This window comes from Anolis sagrei, chromosome 3, assembly GCF_037176765.1.
Source record: "Anolis sagrei isolate rAnoSag1 chromosome 3, rAnoSag1.mat, whole genome shotgun sequence".
Taxonomy (NCBI): Eukaryota; Metazoa; Chordata; class Lepidosauria; order Squamata; family Dactyloidae; genus Anolis; species Anolis sagrei.
Window position 1 is genome coordinate 19,938,082 of NC_090023.1, and position 18,019 is coordinate 19,956,100.

The 18,019-nt window shown below is 41.4% G+C and overlaps 1 protein-coding gene across 3 annotated transcripts in view; it reads left to right on the forward strand.

Moving 5' to 3' along the window:
• The window catches only part of AMOTL1 (angiomotin like 1), a 118,925-nt gene that overhangs the window by 85,807 nt on the left and 15,099 nt on the right, over nucleotides 1-18,019 (forward strand). For all 3 annotated transcript variants that reach the window (XM_060771093.2, XM_060771094.2, XM_060771092.2), the window contains 3 exons: nucleotides 1,961-2,044; nucleotides 8,423-8,568; nucleotides 10,863-11,012. In XM_060771093.2, the coding sequence (XP_060627076.2) occupies nucleotides 1,961-2,044; nucleotides 8,423-8,568; nucleotides 10,863-11,012 (380 nt within the window). The remainder of the gene's footprint in view (nucleotides 1-1,960; nucleotides 2,045-8,422; nucleotides 8,569-10,862; nucleotides 11,013-18,019) is intronic.

An 18,019-nucleotide genomic window follows, 5' to 3' on the forward strand; every position in this document is an offset into this window, starting at 1 on the left:
CCTTGTCTCATGTGTGACACGAGATAAGGTGTCAACAAAACATCAAAACAAAACAGTTCATTAAAAACAAAAAATAAAATTAAAATAAAACATAGTAAAACATAACAATCAGATAAAACATAAAAGTATAAAACAGCTGCCATAAAACTCACTTAAACAATACACAAACAAAAAACCAATAATCAGAAATACTAAGAAGGGGATTGGAAGAAGTGCAAAGAACCAAATCTCCCAATTGGTTCACAAGGATATGGGGAGCACACAGTTTAAAAGCCTCATGTATCCAATGCTAAAAATCAGTCCTAAACGAGGCCACAGTAGCATATCAGAAAGAAAGTTGTATACTGCGTCTGTTATTTTTTTAGTTAGTTACATTTCACTTAACATTTCCCAAGGGTATACATAAACAGAGAAGTCTGATTTCCCTCTCATTCTGTCTCCCAATTTAACTCATCAACAGATTTATAAAATTAGATTTAAAGATAATCAAATTACTGAACCAAAGAAGGTTATCAAAATGACTGTGTGCGAAAAGCATAGAGAACACTAAGTGATCATTAATTATATGTGAAAATTAAGTCAGTTGCCATCGCTTATTTGGCATGGATTGAACAGCCTCTAACCCATCTGCTACCCCAGGAATTTGTTGCAAATACTATTAAGCCTTTCAAAACAAATGTAATTTTAAAAAGATTACAATCTGAATATCAAAAAATGAAGTGCAAACAGACAGCTAGAGAGCACACTGAACCCTACCTGTTGCACTCCAGAACAGGAAAAGCCCTTTAACTTTAAACACCACACCATTAAGTAGGGGAAAAAAAATCATTTTATTGAAGATAATTAAAAAGCAGTAAAGTAAAAAGCACTTTAAAGAAATAGGTAAATCCAATAAGGTAAGAAGATAAGGAGGAAAAAAGTAGTCCAGGGAAAATAGTCCAGCAAAGTCCATGAAAACAAAGTCAAAACTTCTCTAATAAAATCCAAGAAACCAGGAAACATGAATCCAAGGCATGAATACAAAATCATAGAATCCAAGAATCAAAACCATGAAACAAAAGACACTTAAACATGAATCCTCCAAGCTAGGCTTCCATGAAACAAGGACGAGATCTTGATTTGATTCCAAACAATGCTTCATCTGACTGCATATCCTGTACTTGGGACTTTTAACTCCTCATTAGCTATGTTCTAAGCACTCAGAAATTGGTTTCACTTTAGTTTAGAATCTCTTATCTTTTTCTCTCGGAACCCGGCAGAATACCGAAGCCACTGTTCGGCCATTCTGTTTTGACTAATCTCTCCCCGTCTATCTATTTGATCATTAATTTCTGCACTAGGTGCAAGAGCTGTTTTCAAGCTCCAAATAATGGGAACTCTCTGGTAGCAAATTCAGGGAGCACACTATCATCCCCACACCCCTCAGGGACATTCCCATGGGAAACTACACTTTGAACAGGGATCTCCTGGTCATTCTCTGCATCAATATCATTGACCAAAGCATTGTCATCTTGAAACTCATTGACATCACTCCCCACATCCAAAGCACCCTGATCCTGAAACACAATCATAGGTTGAGCTCCAACACTACCGACAATGCATCTAGAGCAGACTTGCCAAACATAACAAACTTTAAGTACTGATAGAGTTTCTCGGGTTTAACCTGGCATAATGTGAGTTATAGTTCACCCACAACATTATGCATTTTGTGCAATTAAAAAATTGACAACGCTGGGTACCCAAGCTAGTTTCTTATAAAAAAAATCTGGGGTTCTCCAAAATGCAGGTTGGCCATCTCTGTCCTTCAGCAAAATCTCCTGTTCATAGGTATATGAATTGGTCTCCCTTCACATGAGTTCTTCTTGTATTGCATTTCTTGGTTTGCCTATTATTTTGTGGTTGGCCTTCAGCCTCATGCACATAATTTCTTCTTCTTCAACTCTTCCCAATTTCTGTGCAGATCGATTAGAGACCGCCAACAGGCAGCTTGCGTGCAGAGAGTTTGACGAAGATAAGGCAACAGAAGGTCTTTATGCTTCTCAGAGTGAGTACCACCCAATCTCTACTGAAGGATAGATGTGTGGTGTACTGAAGGATAGATTTGTGGTTTCACACCATTTCTTAACAGCTTTTCTTTCTCTGGACTTGTTTTACTGTTTGCTGCCATTCTTACATTGGTGGTGGGTGGAGAGATGAGGATGCATTGAATACATCTTGATGTCAGCAGGAGAAATGCACTTCCAAGAGAGATCATTTGTTTCTCTCTTCTGTGGATAATTCTGAGGTCATTCAGATTCAGATAAAAAGAGATTTGTAGTTCCTTGTTCATGAGTTTGTGTTTCCATAACTGCAAGGAATTTATTGGGTTGTTGTAGGTTTTTCGGGCTATATGGCCATGTTCTAGAAGCATTCTCTCCTGACGTTTCGCCTGCATCTATGGCAAGCATCCTGAGGATGCTTGCCATAGATGCAGGCGAAACATCAGGAGAGAATGCTTCTATAACATGGCCATATAGCCCGAAAAACCTACAACAACCCAGTGATTCCAGCCATAAAAACCTTCGACAATACAAGGAATTTATATTTCCGAGGTTTCTTCATGTCACATTGTATTAAAATCTATATTCTGTCAGATATGGGAAATGTTGTCTTTCGGAGATTAGTATTGCCTTTCTCATGGATCCATATGATGGTAGTGGATATTGTCAAACCAAAGGGCAGTGTAGAGGAAGTTACGCATGTGTATCTTTGCTTTTTTCAGTCTGCAATGAAGGGGAAAATATTTTTGCACCCAGCTCTTTCCCCAATATATGCATGGTTCACTTCATCAGCTTTGGATTGGGGAGACATACTAAGAGGAAGTCATATCATTAGGTTGCTGTAGTTGCTGTGGGGAAATATAGCTCGAGAAGAGTTCCAAGAACCAAAATGTTAGACTTAGAGATCTGCATTTTGCTCATAAGCCCCCTTGCTCTAGAATAGAGTTTCTCAACTTTCCTAATGCTTCAACTCCTTAATACAGTTCCTCATGTTGTGGTGACCCCCAACCGTAACATTATTTTTGGTGCTACTTCATAACTGTAATTTTGCTACTGTTGTGAATTGTAATGTAAATATCTGATATGCAGGATGTATTTTCATTAACTGGACCAAATTTGGCACAAATGCCCATACACCCAAATTTGAATACTGGTGGAGTTGGGGGGATTAATTTCGTCATTTGGGAGATGTAGTTTCTGGGATTTATAGTTCACCTACAATCAAAGAGCATTCTGAACACCAACAATGGAATTGAAACAAACTTGGCACACAGGACTCCCATGACCAACAGAAAATACTGGAAGGGTTTGGTGGGCATCAACCTTGAGTTCTGGAGTTGTATTTCACCTACATCCAGAGAGCGCTGTGGACTCAAACAATGATAGATCTGGACCAAACTTGGCATGAGTACTCAATATGCCCATATTTGAACACTGGTGGAGTTTGGGGGAAATAGACCTTTACGTTTGGGAGTTGTAGTTGCTAGGATGTATAGTTCAACTACAATCAAAGAGCATTCGAACCCCACCAATGAAAGTATTGGGCCAAACATCCAACACAGAACCCCCATGCCTTGAAGGGACTCACTGGTGCAAGCCTCCTTCCAGCCTCACACACTCTCCCTTGCCCACACATGCGCTCCACACTGCTTTCTGTTAAACACGAATCAGGGAGCATGAAAGGCACTGCAGACTGGTTCAACCTGGTAAGTCAGCCGTAGCCGACCATCTGATGGGCCAACCTGGACACAGCATATTATCTGAGAACACAGAAATGCTGGACCACTCTAACAACCACCATGTCAGAGTACACAGTGAAGCCATTGAAATCCACAAGCATGTGGACAATTTCAATAGAAAGGAGGAAACCATGAAAATGAACAAAATTTGGCTACCAGTTCTTTTAAAAACTCTAAAATCAGGACAGTAAATAAAGAGCAACTCTAAAAAAGCTGGGGAATTCCAGACAAGAATCCACCAGGACCAACTAAGGACCAATTCCCCAGGCAGCAATCAGTCAAGCTTTGAAGCTGCAAGGCCATTCAGTGCTAATCAAGGTGGCCAACTGCAAAATTCACACTTGCCTCAAACAGACAAGACTTGTTTCTCCCACTCTGGACTTTCCACAGATATAAAAACCCCACTTGCCTATTTCCCAACAGACCCCTCAACCTCTGAGGATGCCTGCCATAGATGTGGGCGAAACGTCAGGAGAGAATGCTTCTGGAACCTAGCCGGAAAACTCACAGCAACTCAGTGATTCCAGCCATGAAAGTCTTCAACAAGACATATTTATATAGCATAGGTATCCCACTCCCACAACTATATGTAGTTTCAAAGGACCTCTTGAAAATTTCTCTCTGTTTATCTTGAGAGACTGATGTACCCAGCTGGTATTTGATTGACCAAGTCACAGAATAGTCAGGTTAGCTTTAGAGAAAGAATTCAAGAACAAGTTTCTTCTGTAACTTGACTTGGGTTATCTGTAGGGCATTAATGCCCTGGTTCTCATAAAGTAAACGGCTACTTCACCTCAATGCAGTGTTTGTCTGGCTGTTATGCTTTTTGAGCACCACAAAAAAAATTCTGAAATGTGCTTTCATTTACCCATCATTAAAAATACTAATGCAACTAGTGTCATAGCTCTGGGCTCAGTTGCACTGTCGATTCAGGGCATGCAAGCAAATATAGTTCCTTGAAACAGGGTCATTGAAAATTGCTAGGATAGTTGGCATCTAGGCCAGGCAGTTCAGTGCTCTAAATAGAAGATAACGTGTTTCCAAGAATAGAAATCTAGGACCTTCTTAAGCAGGTTGGATGTATTTATAGCTAAGATGCCTATGGCCACAGGACTTGGTGCATGCCATGTACACAGTAGCCCTGGATGCAAAAGGGAAGGCCAGCATTCTGCAGTGTCTACTCAGTTTTTTCCATGGCAAGCAGCATTTTGTGTAAGATGTGTGTGTCTACATGTGCTGTGTCCATATGGCAACCATATGAATTTTGAGGAATTCCTTAGGAATACTCAGAGATGGTGTTTGCCAGCTTGTAAGCTGAAGAGCCAGCATTGTCCATAGACACCTCCAAGGTCATGTAGCCAGCATGGCTTCATGGAGCACTGTTATCTTCCTGCTAGAACAGTACCTATTTCCTTAGGAATACTCAGAAATGTTGTTTGCCAGTTTATTCTTCTAAAATATAGCCTAGAGCAAATAGGATTCACTTTAAAGCAGGCATGGGCACACTTCAACCCTCCAGGTGTTTTGGACTTCAACTCCCACAATTCCTAACAGCCGGTAAGCTGGTTGGGATTTCTGAGAGTTGAAGTCCAAAACACCTGGTGGGCTGGTTTCCCATGCCTTCTCTAAAGATATGTTACCAATAGCTCTATAACAGTGTTTCTCAACCTGGGGGTCAGGATCCCTGGGGGGGTCACAAAGGGGTGTCAGAGGGGTTGCCAAAGACTGTCAGAAAACACAGTATTTTCTGTTGGCCATGAGGGTTCTGTGTGGGAAGTTTGGCACAATTCTATCATTGGTGGGGTTCAGAATGTTGTTTGATTGTAAGTGAACTATAAATCCCAGCAACTACAACTCCTAAATGGCAAGGTCTATTTCCCTCAAACTCCTCCAGTGTTCACATTTGGGCATATTGAGTATTCATGCCAAGTTTGGTCCGGAGCCATCATTGTTTGGATCCACAGTGCTCTCTGGATGTAGGTGAATTACAACTCCCAAACTCAAGGAAAATGCCCACCAAAACCGTCTAGTGTTTCCTGTTGGTCACTGGAGTCCTGTATGTCACATTTGTTTCAATTCCATCATTGCTGGAGTTCAGAATGCTCTTGTATTGTAGGTGAACTATAAATCCCAGCAACTACAAAATCATTTTTGAGTGGTGGTCACTCCTTGTGTTAGTAGGTGTCTTGTGGCCAAATTTGGCAGCAATTCGTCCAGTGGTTTTTGAGTTATGTTAATCGCACAAACGAACATTACATTTTTATTTATATAGATAGGTGAACTACAACTCCAAAACCCAAGGTCAGTGCCCACCAAACCCTTCCAGTATTATCTGTGGTCATGGGAGTTCTGTGTGCCAAGTTTGGTTCAGTTCTATCTTTGGTGGAGTTCAGAATGCTCTTTGATTGTAGATGAACTATAAATTCCAGCAGTTACAACTCCCAAATGACAAAATCAATCCCCACCTCAACTCCACTGGTAATTTGGATGTATGGGGTATTTGTGCCAAATTTGGTCCAATGAATGAAAATACATCCTGTATGTCAGATATTTATATTGCGATTCATAATAGTAGCAAAATTACAGTTATGAAGTAGCAACAAGAATAATTTTATGGTTGGGGGTCACCACAACATGAGGAACTGTATTAAGGAGTCGCGGTTTTAGGAAGGGTGAGAACCACTGAGTATCTATAAGATATTGTCACCATCTTGAACGTTCTTCCCAAGCAACAAATGGCGCAATCGGGATTTTGTTCCAAATGAAGAGGCTTGGTTATCAACCAACAGGGATGTTTTTCACCTTGTTGTGCATAGGAAATGAGCTCTCGGTCTTCAGTCAATTCACCCTCATGTTCCTGTTGCATGATTGTCCATGTTGTCAAGGTCAGGAGGTCTCCAAATAAATGCCTGTTGCTGAATGAGCAGGCAGAGGTGTCTCTTGTAACCCGCAGCTCATTCCAGAGCATGAAAAGGGTGCTGGAATGTTTGGCAGCAGCTGAAGCTATGTGGATTCCTGCGTGTTTAGATGATTCATGGCAAAGCTCAACTTGAATGGTGTGGAGCTAAATAAAGAACAGCAACACCCACTGAAAAAGAGGATGTTGGTGCTAGGAAGCAGCTTTAGAATCCGACAGCTGGTGCAAAAGAGCAAGCATAAAAGGCCACACCAATAGTCTGTACATTTCAAGAGCCATTTTGGTCTAAGCACCACCTTGAAAGATGAGACTCCTCTGCAAGCATGGCAGGGCTCTTTCTGTAGCAGCTCCTGATTTTTTGAGATCTGGGTCCATCTTTAGTGAGCTTCTGAAGGACAGATAGAAATATCATATATTAAAGGCAAAGGTTTCCCCTGACATTAAGTCTAGTCATGTCTGACTCTGGGGGGTGGTACTCATCTCCATTTCCAAGCCGAAGAGCCAACGTTGTCCATAGACACTTCCAAGGTCATGTGGCCAGCATGACTTCATGAAGCACTGTTATCTTCCTGCTGGAACAGTACCTATTGATCTACTCACATTTGCATGTTTTCAAACTGCTAGCGGCTAACAGCAGGAGCTCACGCTGCTCCCCGGATTCGAGCCTGTAAACTTTTGGTCAGCAAGTTCAGCAGCTTAGCGCTGAACTCACTGTGCCACCGAGGGATCCTTTCCGTAACTTCAAGGCAGCGCTAAATACAATGCACTATATAGGTCTAATCAGAAGGTTCCCACTACATTAATTACTTTGGCTAAATCATCTCTGTTCAACTGGAGCATTGTTCTTTACAAAACAATCCATGCCAAAGAGCCGGCATTGTCCCTAGACACCTCCAAGGTCATGTGGCTGGCATGACTGCATGGAGTGCTGTTACCTTCCCACAGAAGCGGTGCTTATCTATTCACATTTGCATGTTTTCAAATTGCTAGGTTGATAGAAGCTAGGCCTAACAGCAGGAGCTCACCCCACTCCCAAATTCAAATCACCAATCTTTCAGTCAGCAAGTTCAGCAGCTTAGCAGTTTAACCCACTGCTCCACCAGGGTGCCCATATATAGTAACGTATACATCAACCTTTTGCTACTCTACTTAGAGAAGGGGTTGAGTAATGTACTGTACTTACACTGACCCATGGATATAAATAAATAAATATGATAAATAAATTATATGGCAGTGTAGATGTGGCCCAGGTCAGCAATCTCGATGCTGCATTTTGCACTAGCTACAGCCATCGAGTCTTCTTCAAGGCAGCCTTGTGTCGAGTGCATTGTAGTTATCCAATTGGGAAGTTGCAAGTCCATGAATTACTGTGACTTTCCTATCCATACCCATTAAGTTTTTTATCCATGATAACTGCTTTTGCCCTTCTCCTTTCATACTTAACTTCTGTAAACCATCCCACCCAACACCTAAAACATACTACTGGCTTCTTTCATCCCTTCTTACTGGAAATACTGAATGGATTGACGCACTGGGGCCACTTAAAAGTCACTCAAGGCCTGTTGGTTGGTCTCTAATCCATGGTTGAAGATTTAAACCCGAGTCTCCCACATTTGAGTCCAACATTTTCAAACCAGTAGTCCATACTGGTTCTCTGAATATCCTTGTGTAATGTGATCTGGAGTTGTTACGATTCAGTTGGCCCTGGTCTTTTGTTACCCTTCCAGACAAAGAATACCTGAAAGAGAAAGAGAAACTAGAAACGGAGTTGGCGTCCATGCGCCTGACCAATGAGGAGCAGAGAAGGCACATCGAAATCCTGGACCAGGCTCTGAACAGTGCGCAAGCCAAAGTCATCAAGCTGGAAGAAGAGGTGAGATGAAGGCATCAGTTCATACTTCTCTCTCTTTCTCTTTCTGTATCCTCCTTCTAATTCACACACACCACATACATATACTGTCTAACTCAGGCATGGGCAAACTTGGGCCATTGAGTGTTTTGGACTTCAACTTCCACAATCTGAATTGTGGGAATTGAAGTCCAAAACACCCGGACGGCCCAAGTTTGCCCATGCCTGACCTTACTCTTATTCCCAGACTTGGGGTAGACCTAGAAAATGACCAGAGTAGACTTAATTTTTGAGTAATTGAAACTGTGGATACCAATCTTTTGTATATGCAGGTTGTGTTGTCCTCATTTTATTCCTATCAGTTACCTCTATTTCCTAATCTTTTTTCCTCCTGATAAATACTACTGAGTTCATTGCACTTTACATAGCTATATTTACAATTGGAGTCTGGATGAGTTGGTTACAATTTTTCAACACATATTTATTTATTTATTTATTTGGGGTTCTTTTACCCCGCCCTTCTCACCCCGAAGGGGACTCAGGGCGGCTTACAAAAGCAAGGCACAATTTGATGCCTGCATCATAAAAACAATCAACACAAAATTACATCAATACACAGTTAACACCAAATATACATTATAACCATAAAATCAATAAAACCAAATACAAACCCAGATTCTCCTCTTACATGGTCAGCGTTCGCTACTCATAGATCTAGTTTTACGTTCCACTTCATCAATCCTGCTGGTCTTACTCGCCTGGTTGTCTGATTTAATTGCCGGAGTGCCCAAAGGCCTGGTCCCATAACCAAGTCTTCACCCTTCTCCAAAAGGCGAGGAGGGATGATGATGCCCTGATTTCCCCCGGGAGTGAGTTCCACAGGTGAGGGGCCACCACTGAGAAAGCCCTGCTCCTCGTCCCCACCAGCCTCACTTGTGGCAGTGGTGGGGTCGATAGCAGGGCCTCCCCAGATGATCTCAGACTCCGAGGTGGGACGTAGAGGGAGATACGTTCGGACAGATACACTGGACCGGAACCGTACAGGGTTTTGTAGGTCAAAACCAGCACCTTGAATTGTGCTCATACATACACATACTTCAGGTGGTTTCCAGGAACCAAGAAAATGAAACCTCATAAAACAGAGTAGGAATTCTTTCTTCCCAGTGGAAGGGCCTATGGAGATTCAAATTGTGCTTGAGTAACATCCTCCGTTGTATTGAAGTGCTTCTCTCATTACAGAAACTCCTCCAAATTGCCACTCTTTAAATCATGAGAAAAGCTAAGAGTCTAAGGAGAGATGTGAACTAGACATGAGCAATCCATGGTTCTAAATGGTTCTAAAATACTTACAAAACTAGAGGGCGCTGGTGCTTTGCTTCTAAAGTGTTACTAAAGTTGGTGCTTTGCTTATTATTATTATTTTATTATTTTTTATTTATTTCGCGCATTTCTACCCCGCCCTTCTCAACCCCCAAGGGGGGACTCAGGGTGGCTTACAAAAGGCACAGTTTGATGCCAGCACAACAATAAGATAAAAAAATATATAAACAGCAATTAAAACAATTAAAAACAATCAATCAATTCTACATCATAATCAATAAAACCAATCTAATGCTCAACGTTAGCCAACTCGGAGTCCGTAAATTCATTCCACATTGTCAAATTCTATCAATTCTGGTCTAAAGTATTGTTAAAGTTCTGGTGGTGAATGTTTCAGAACTCTAACGAAACTTTCAAAATTTCATTATTATTTCATTATTGGTTATTTTTATGACAGACCCAATTAGGAACTGCCATTTATAACTTTGAAAGTTTTGTTACAGTTCTGAAATTTTCACCACCAGAACTTTAGAAGCACTTTAGAAGCAAAGCACCAGCGCCCCCTAGTTTTGTAAGTGCATTAGAATCATTTAGAACCATGGATTGCCCATGCCTAATGTGAACAGTCTTGGGAGAAGGACTGGAGAATTAATTTCCAAGTGGTAATGCCAAAAAGAAAGAATTAGAGGAAATCTGGATGGCCAAACAATGAGGCTGGGAGAGAACATCTAATCAGTTTCTCCAATTCTGTTGTCCTGGTGGCTGATTTTAAATATCTGAAGACCTTCCATGAAAAAGACAGGCGAGATGTCTTTCATGGTTCTCCAAAGACTAGTTCTAGAACTAATAGAGAAGCAGATTTAAGTTAGGAGGAACTTCCTAACCAAAGATAGGCAGTCAACAAAGTTGAAGCTCTCCCTGCATCCAGCATTGTAAAGTTTCACATTGTAGATCTTCATACTCCCTTCCAATACTGAAATTCTGTATCCTACTCACAGCTGCGGAAGAAACAAGCACATGTTGAGAAGGTAGAGAAGCTTCAGCAGGCATTGACACAACTTCAGGCAGCTTACGAAAAGCGGGAGCAGATGGAGCACCGGCTGCGCACCAGGTTGGAGAGAGAGCTGGAATCCTTGAGGCTCCAGCAGGTGAGGTGGACTAGGGCTCCCAGTACTGTGTGTTTCCCAAAGGCTCTTTGAAGGTCAAGGTCAAAGCCGCATCCTATTGTCTTGCAATCTGTTTACCAGTCAAAACCTCCAGTTGGACTCACATTCAGCAGCTACTTAACCCATCTTTTGGGGTTGGAAAAGAAATTGGTAGTGGGAGATGCATTTACCTGTGAATTACCATTTCCACTTGTACACAGATCTATTTTTATTAATTTCTGGATTATGCAATGAAATCAAAAGCCTAAATTGGAGGGCAGATTGTTGCTACCTTGTTTTCATACCTACTTGAGAGAAATCCACAGGGATTTTCATGGTAAACAGGTTTCACTTCACTTCACTTTATTTCTTAATTAGTCGCTTTCCACCAAGGTGCTCCGAGCGACTTACAATCTAAAATAGCATTTACACAAAACATTCAACATAAAAACACTTCAACAGTGACTATTTGGCAAATTTGATCTGATTACTTAAATGCACAACCAAACAGCCAAGTCTTGAGCGTCTTTACAAAAGGTCGCAACTCCGACATTGCTCTAATGTATGGAGGCAATGAGTTCCACAGAATTGGAGCATAGGCCGAAAAAGCTCTATGCCTTGTAGCTTCCAGGTGTACCTCCCTAGGGCCCGGTATGTAGAGGAGATTTTCCTGGGTGGATCGAGGTGACCACTGATGGAGAAAAGGAATGAGGCGGTCCCTAAGATACAAAGGTCCTTGGCCATTTTGAGCTCTAAATGTCAGGATCAGTATCTTGTAAGAGATCCGATGTTCTATTGGTAGCCAATGCAATTGTTGCAGAATCGGTGTGATATGGGATCTTATAGATGATCCTGCTAGCAGCCTGGCCACTGCATTTTGGACCATCCGAATCTTCTGGGTTGTTGACTTTGGAAGGCTGGCATATAAGGCGTTGCAATAGTCCAATCTCGTGGTGACTGTTGCATGGATTACCGTTGCCAATGCTTCTACCGAAAAGCAGGGTGCCAATTTCCTTGCCTGGCGAAGACGAAAAAAGGCCTGCTTACTTATGGCAGTGATCTGGGCCTCCATCGTCAGCAATGAGTCCAACACAACCCCAAGGCTTTTAACAGTGGCAGACAGAACCAGAGCTTCCCCATCGAAATCAGGCAGAGACTGGATTAATTCTGGCGGCTGGCCAGGCCAGAGTATCTCAGTTTTTGCAGGATTCACTTTGAGTCTGCTCACTTGCAGCCAAGTCATCACCGCTTCCAAACACAGCCTAAAGTTCTCAGGAATTGCGGTTGTCCCAGGTTCGAGATGCAAGAGTAGCTGGGTATCATCTGCATACTGGTAGCACTCTATGCCAAAGCTCCGCACCAGTCCAGCAAGTGGCCGGACGTAGATGTTAAATAACGAGCGAGAGGATAGCACCCTGGGGAACTCCACAGCAAAGGCAAGAGCTCTCAGAGCTTTGGCCTGACCACTCCACCCTCTGTCTCAAGGGAAAACATCAAGGGAAAACCTTTATCTTTACTATAAAATAACACACCACAGAATTTTTATAAAGCAATACATTGTGACGTTTTGAAGATTTTTAAAAAAAATACATAGGTATTTTTAGGGTTAATAACAAAAACGAGAAAACTCTTCCTAGAGACAAGAATCAATTCGTTTAATGACTGGCTTATATACTAATCCACATGCCGGAAGACAAACTGCTGAAGCCAGGTTTTTCTGAACAAGTTCTACCAATTCAATTACTTGGCTTGAGCAAAAGGCTCCTTTGATTCAATTAAAGGGCTTTTCTAGGAATGACTTTAAAGGAATCTCATTGTCGACTGCCAAGCTGGACTTTAAGAGATGCCTTAGGGATGTCTTTTATGCAGATTTTGTGCTTTTAAGCAGAGTTGACTAGTAAGCCTTTTCAAGCTGTGGATGTTTATATCCTTGGAGACAGAATCAGTGGATATGGAAGGCTAGCTGTAAATAAAATCTCTTAGACGCTATATATAATTATAGCATTTGAGTGCTGCTTTAACTGCTTTGGCTACATGGTTTTGAATAATGGGATTTGCAGTTCTATGAGGCATTTAGAACTCTGTCAAAGAGCTCTAGGGCTTCCTCTAAACTACAAATCCAAGGATCCTATAAAACAGCCAAAACAATTAATGAAATATCAGATTACTGCTATTGTACAGACGAATCAGCATTGTCTTTTTGTTAAGAGTGTTGGAGCAGGACTCCGGGAGATTACGAGTATTTTGGGAAAGGATGACCTTTGATATCATAACTTTTTGGAAAATCAGAATCTCCAAAATGTGACCTTTTGGAGATTAATTGGCATTCACACCATTTGGAATGATCAAAGCCTTTTTGTAAAATGTGATATTCCTGAGAAGAGCTAAAAACTCATTTGAGTTAATCTTCTCTTTAGTGGTGTATATCCACTAGCGATTAGGTTTCTCAGTTATTAGACTGATATACCTGGTTATCTCTTTGAACTGTTAGGAGCAAAGATTATGCCAATGTACAAACTATATACCAAACTATATACCAGACCTTCAGAAGTGTTATTTCAGTTGGCCAAAAACATCTACCCTCCCATAAAATAGATTTGGTTTTAAGTCACGTTCTTAAGAGATAAAAATAAGTAGTCTTTGTTAAAAAAATAACATAGTTGGCTTACTTAAGTTCTTAAGTTCTTGAAAGCATTCTGTTGTAGTCTCTTCTCTGCCTTATGCCTAATTCATAACAAACACTGATTATACAATACAATAATAATAATAATAATAATAATAATAGTAATAGTAATAATAATAATAACACTTTATTTGTACCCCGCTACCATCTCCCCAAGGGACTCGGTGCGGCTTACATGAGGCCGAGCCCAAACACAACAAAACAAGCAATAATCACAACAATACAAGCAATTAAAATAAAAACATAGACAATAATACAACATTATCAAAAGATAACATACAATTAAAACTGTGGGAAGGCCAAATGTAAATTAAAATTGGGAATAATGCTGGGCATGGACGAAAAGGTGATAGTGGCGTTTGTGGAAAGACATACGAGCAGACCTAAATGTGTAAAGTGCTTTGGAGGACAAAGTGCTATGGGATCATTATTCTGGGAATACACAACACTACACTGACTTCTAATATGGAGTCTCAGTCTGAATAGTTGCAGGTCTGATCACATGGTGTGCCGTCCCTCCCACAACCTCAAACAACATAGAGTTAAGGGAAAACTGCACATCAACACACACACATGCAATATAGTAAGCAATCTTAATTATATACATAACAAATCACTAGTATAGGAGGCTTGTAGAAGGTTGCTATTTCCAACAGAGTATATCTATACTGTAGATTTATTCCACTTTGACATTTATTTACGCTATTTCTACCCCACCCATATCACTTTGATTATCATGGCTCAATGCTGTCGGATCATGAGAGTTGTAGTTTTACAAGGTCTGTAGCCTTCTTTGCTAAAGAGTGCTGGTGGCTCATCAAACTAGAACTTCCAGGACTCCATAGTATTGAGTCATGGTAATTAAAGTGCTGTCAAACTGCATTAATGCAGCAGTGTAGAGCCAGCCTACTAGCTAAGGAAACCCATTGGATGACTTAAACAAGTCATACTTTGCACAATGTACAACCTCTTAGTGCAAAGAAAACCCTAGAATAGGGTCACCATAACCAGGGAGACACATTACGACATACTTTTGCAGTGCAAAATAAACCTAGCTACTTAGAATCTTGGAATGAATAGCTTGGAAAAGTAATGCCTTTGTGGTGAGATAGTATAAGAAATGTGCACTAACTTCCACTGATGAATTTCTTTGCATCTTTGAATTGTGTTAGAGCTGTCCTCAGCCTCTCCTAAGAATAATTTGAGTCTCACTGCAGTTTTACCCCTCCCAAGAAATATTGTCTTGTATTCTGAATGGGCATGGTTATTAGATATATTAAAGTTTACATAAATGGGGTTGGGTCTAGAAGATATCTGGGGGCATCCCTTCTATAAATACATTCAATCACACTATTTCTGGGAGCAAGAAAATTCAAAGAATAATCTTAACTAGAGTAGTTGATTCAATGAGATTTACCCAAAAGTAGATGGTGTTCTTAAGTAAATTCAGTGGGTCTACTCTACCTGGAACCAGCAATTAGATTTAGGTCATGGGCATGAATCTGTGGTTGTATCCACACTGTAAATGTAATGTAGTTTGACACCACTTTAACTGCCATGGCTCAGTGCTGTCGAATCATGAGAGTTGTAGTTTTACAAGGTCTGTAGCCTTCTTTGCTAAAGAGAGCCGGTGCATTTCCAAATTACAATTCCCATGATTATTGCAACTGACAATTTGTGGATTAGTAAACAGCAGGGTCTCACCACTTGGTATCCTCTACTAAAGAGTGACCAATATTGTCATCCCTCATGCCCAACAACTTTGTATTTGCGGATCTGGGGGAAAAGAGGTTTTAATACATTATCTGTTACATGGCCCTTTGTATAATGACCCAAGAAACAATCTTCTGGGAGTCCTTTTGGAAGAAGGGGCAGCATGGCAACAATCAGCAGTTATCTGTGACTTGTTAGTGGATGATTCCAAAAATATAACATTAAAGGTTGTCACATTTGCAGTCACAGCCCAAAAAAATCCAAGCTATATTAGTAAAGTCCACAGTGGAGGCTGGAAATGGAAATGGAGATAGTTTGGGATGATACAAATCAGACATTTGTTATTGTCATTGTTATGTCAACCCTACTATAATTTTAAAGAGTCCGTATATGGAATAAGTTTTAATGTTTATATTGTAAAGTGCTTATTGTACTTTTTAAGGTTGTATATTATTTGCTGTCATGGCCTATAGCGGGTACAATAAACATTAAATTGTCTGTCCTAGGAAAACTCCCATGATTTCATAGTGTTGAGCCATTGGAGTTAAAGTAGTGTCAAACTGCATTAATTCTACAGGGTAGATGCACCCAACATGTCCTGAGTAAGTTACACTAGGAAGAGAAAGTGTGGGTTCTGACTGCCTCGAATGTAAAATAAAAGCACACATGGAAGTATTTTTGGCCTGCTGAGTGAGGCCTGCTGAGGACCTGGCAGGACACAAATAGAAGAGCATTTAAATAGCTGGTTCAGAATTTGTCTCCTTCAAAGATATGCGTATCCATAATGACAGATCAGATGCAGGCATCTTTCCAGCACACAACATGTTCATGGTATCTGACAAAATAAGACAAGCTCCAGTTCCTTCCCCAGGCTTATCCAGATCAGTTTTGACCACAGATCTTCATCCAGCCAAAAAAAGATCTACAGAACAGTGTAACCTCCACATTTGCAGCGTTGACTTTTGCTGATATGATTATTGGTGGATTTGAGGGAACTGTTTTCTCTAGGAAACTCCAGTTCCTCGAGTGTGAACTTATGGTTAACTTTCAGTGGAAGTCTCCTATAAAATTGCACTGGAGGATCTAGACCATGTATGGGCAAACCCAGGCCTGGGGGTCAGATGCAGCCCCTTGGACTCTTTTCTCAGACCCTCCTCTCTCTATCCTATCCTCCTCTCTTTCATTCCTCCTTCCTTTCCTCTTTCTCCTTCCTTCCACCTTTTCGTCCTTCCTTCGTCTCTCTTTCCTTTCCTCCCTATCTTCCTTCCCTCCCTGTTTCTCCCTCCCTCCCTCCTTCCCTTCCACCCTTTCCCCCCTCTCTTTCTCCTTCCTTTCTTCCCTTTGGTCTTTCTTCATTCTCTCTTTCCTCGCCCTTTTCCTTCTGTTCCTTCTGTCTTTCTCCCTCCCTCCATTCCCTTCCACCCTTTCGCCCTTCCATCCTTCCCTCCCTTTTCTATCCTTCCTCCTTATTTTCCTCCCTTCCCTTCCTCTTTCAGTTTCCATGCTTCCCTTCCACCCTTTCGTCCTTCCTTCCCTCTCTCCCTCTTTCTCCTTCTTTCCTTCCTTCCTTCCTCCCTCCCTCCCTCCCTCCCTCCCTCCCTCACTTCCCTTTTGTCTTTCCTTCCTTCCCTCTTTCCTCCCTCCTTCCCTGTCTCCCTCTTTCTCCTTCCAGCCTTCCCTTCCTCTCTTTCATGCTTCCTTCCTCCTCTCTTTCCTTCCTCCTTCCCTCCCTCTTCCTCCTTCCCTTCCACTTTTTTGTCCTTCCTTCCACCTATCTTTTCTTCCCGCCCTATCTTCCCTTCCTCTTTCTCCCTCCCTCCTTCCTTTCCTCCCACCCTTTGTTCTTCCTTCCTTCCCCCTCTTTCTTTCTCCTTCCTTCATTCCCTTTTGTCTTTTCTTCTCTCTTTCCTCCCCCTTTTTCTTCCATCCCTTCCATCTTTCCCCTTCCCTCCATTTCCTTCCACCCTTTCGTCCTTCCATCCTTCCCTCCCTTTTCTTTTCTTTCTTTTCCTTCCTTCTCTCTTTCCTTCTTCCTTTTTTCCTCTCTTCCCTCCCTCTTTCAGCTTTCATGCTTCCCATCCTCCCTTCCTCCCTTTTGCCTTTCCTTCCTTCCCTCTTTCCTCCCTCCTTCCCTGTCGCCCTCTTTCTCCTTCCATCCTTCCTTTCCTCCTTCTTTCTCTTTCTCTTTCCTTCTTCCTTCCCTTCCTTCCTTCCATCACTGGGCAGCCAGTCTTCCTAACAGAGAGTAGAAGACTGACTGTAATCCTGACAGAAACAAGCACAACTGAACTCAGTGGTCAGTGTTTGCCTGGTTAAGACTTGATCACAGAAAGGAACTTTCTCCCTTTTTTGTAAGAAATCTGATAGACCCATAATAGTGTCTCTGTATCACACTCCCCTACACTTGAGTTCCCTAACAGAGTATTCTAAATGCATCACCAAACTATAAATTCCAAATTTTCATAGAAAGGAACTATGACCATGGAATTGGTATCGGATTCTGTTTGTTTGGATCTGAATGCAAAAGAAGAGGGACTGCATTTCCTTTGACAACAAGACATGGTGCATTTTGTTGGAATCTGCCTTGTTGTGATGTATCAACCCACCTCTGCTA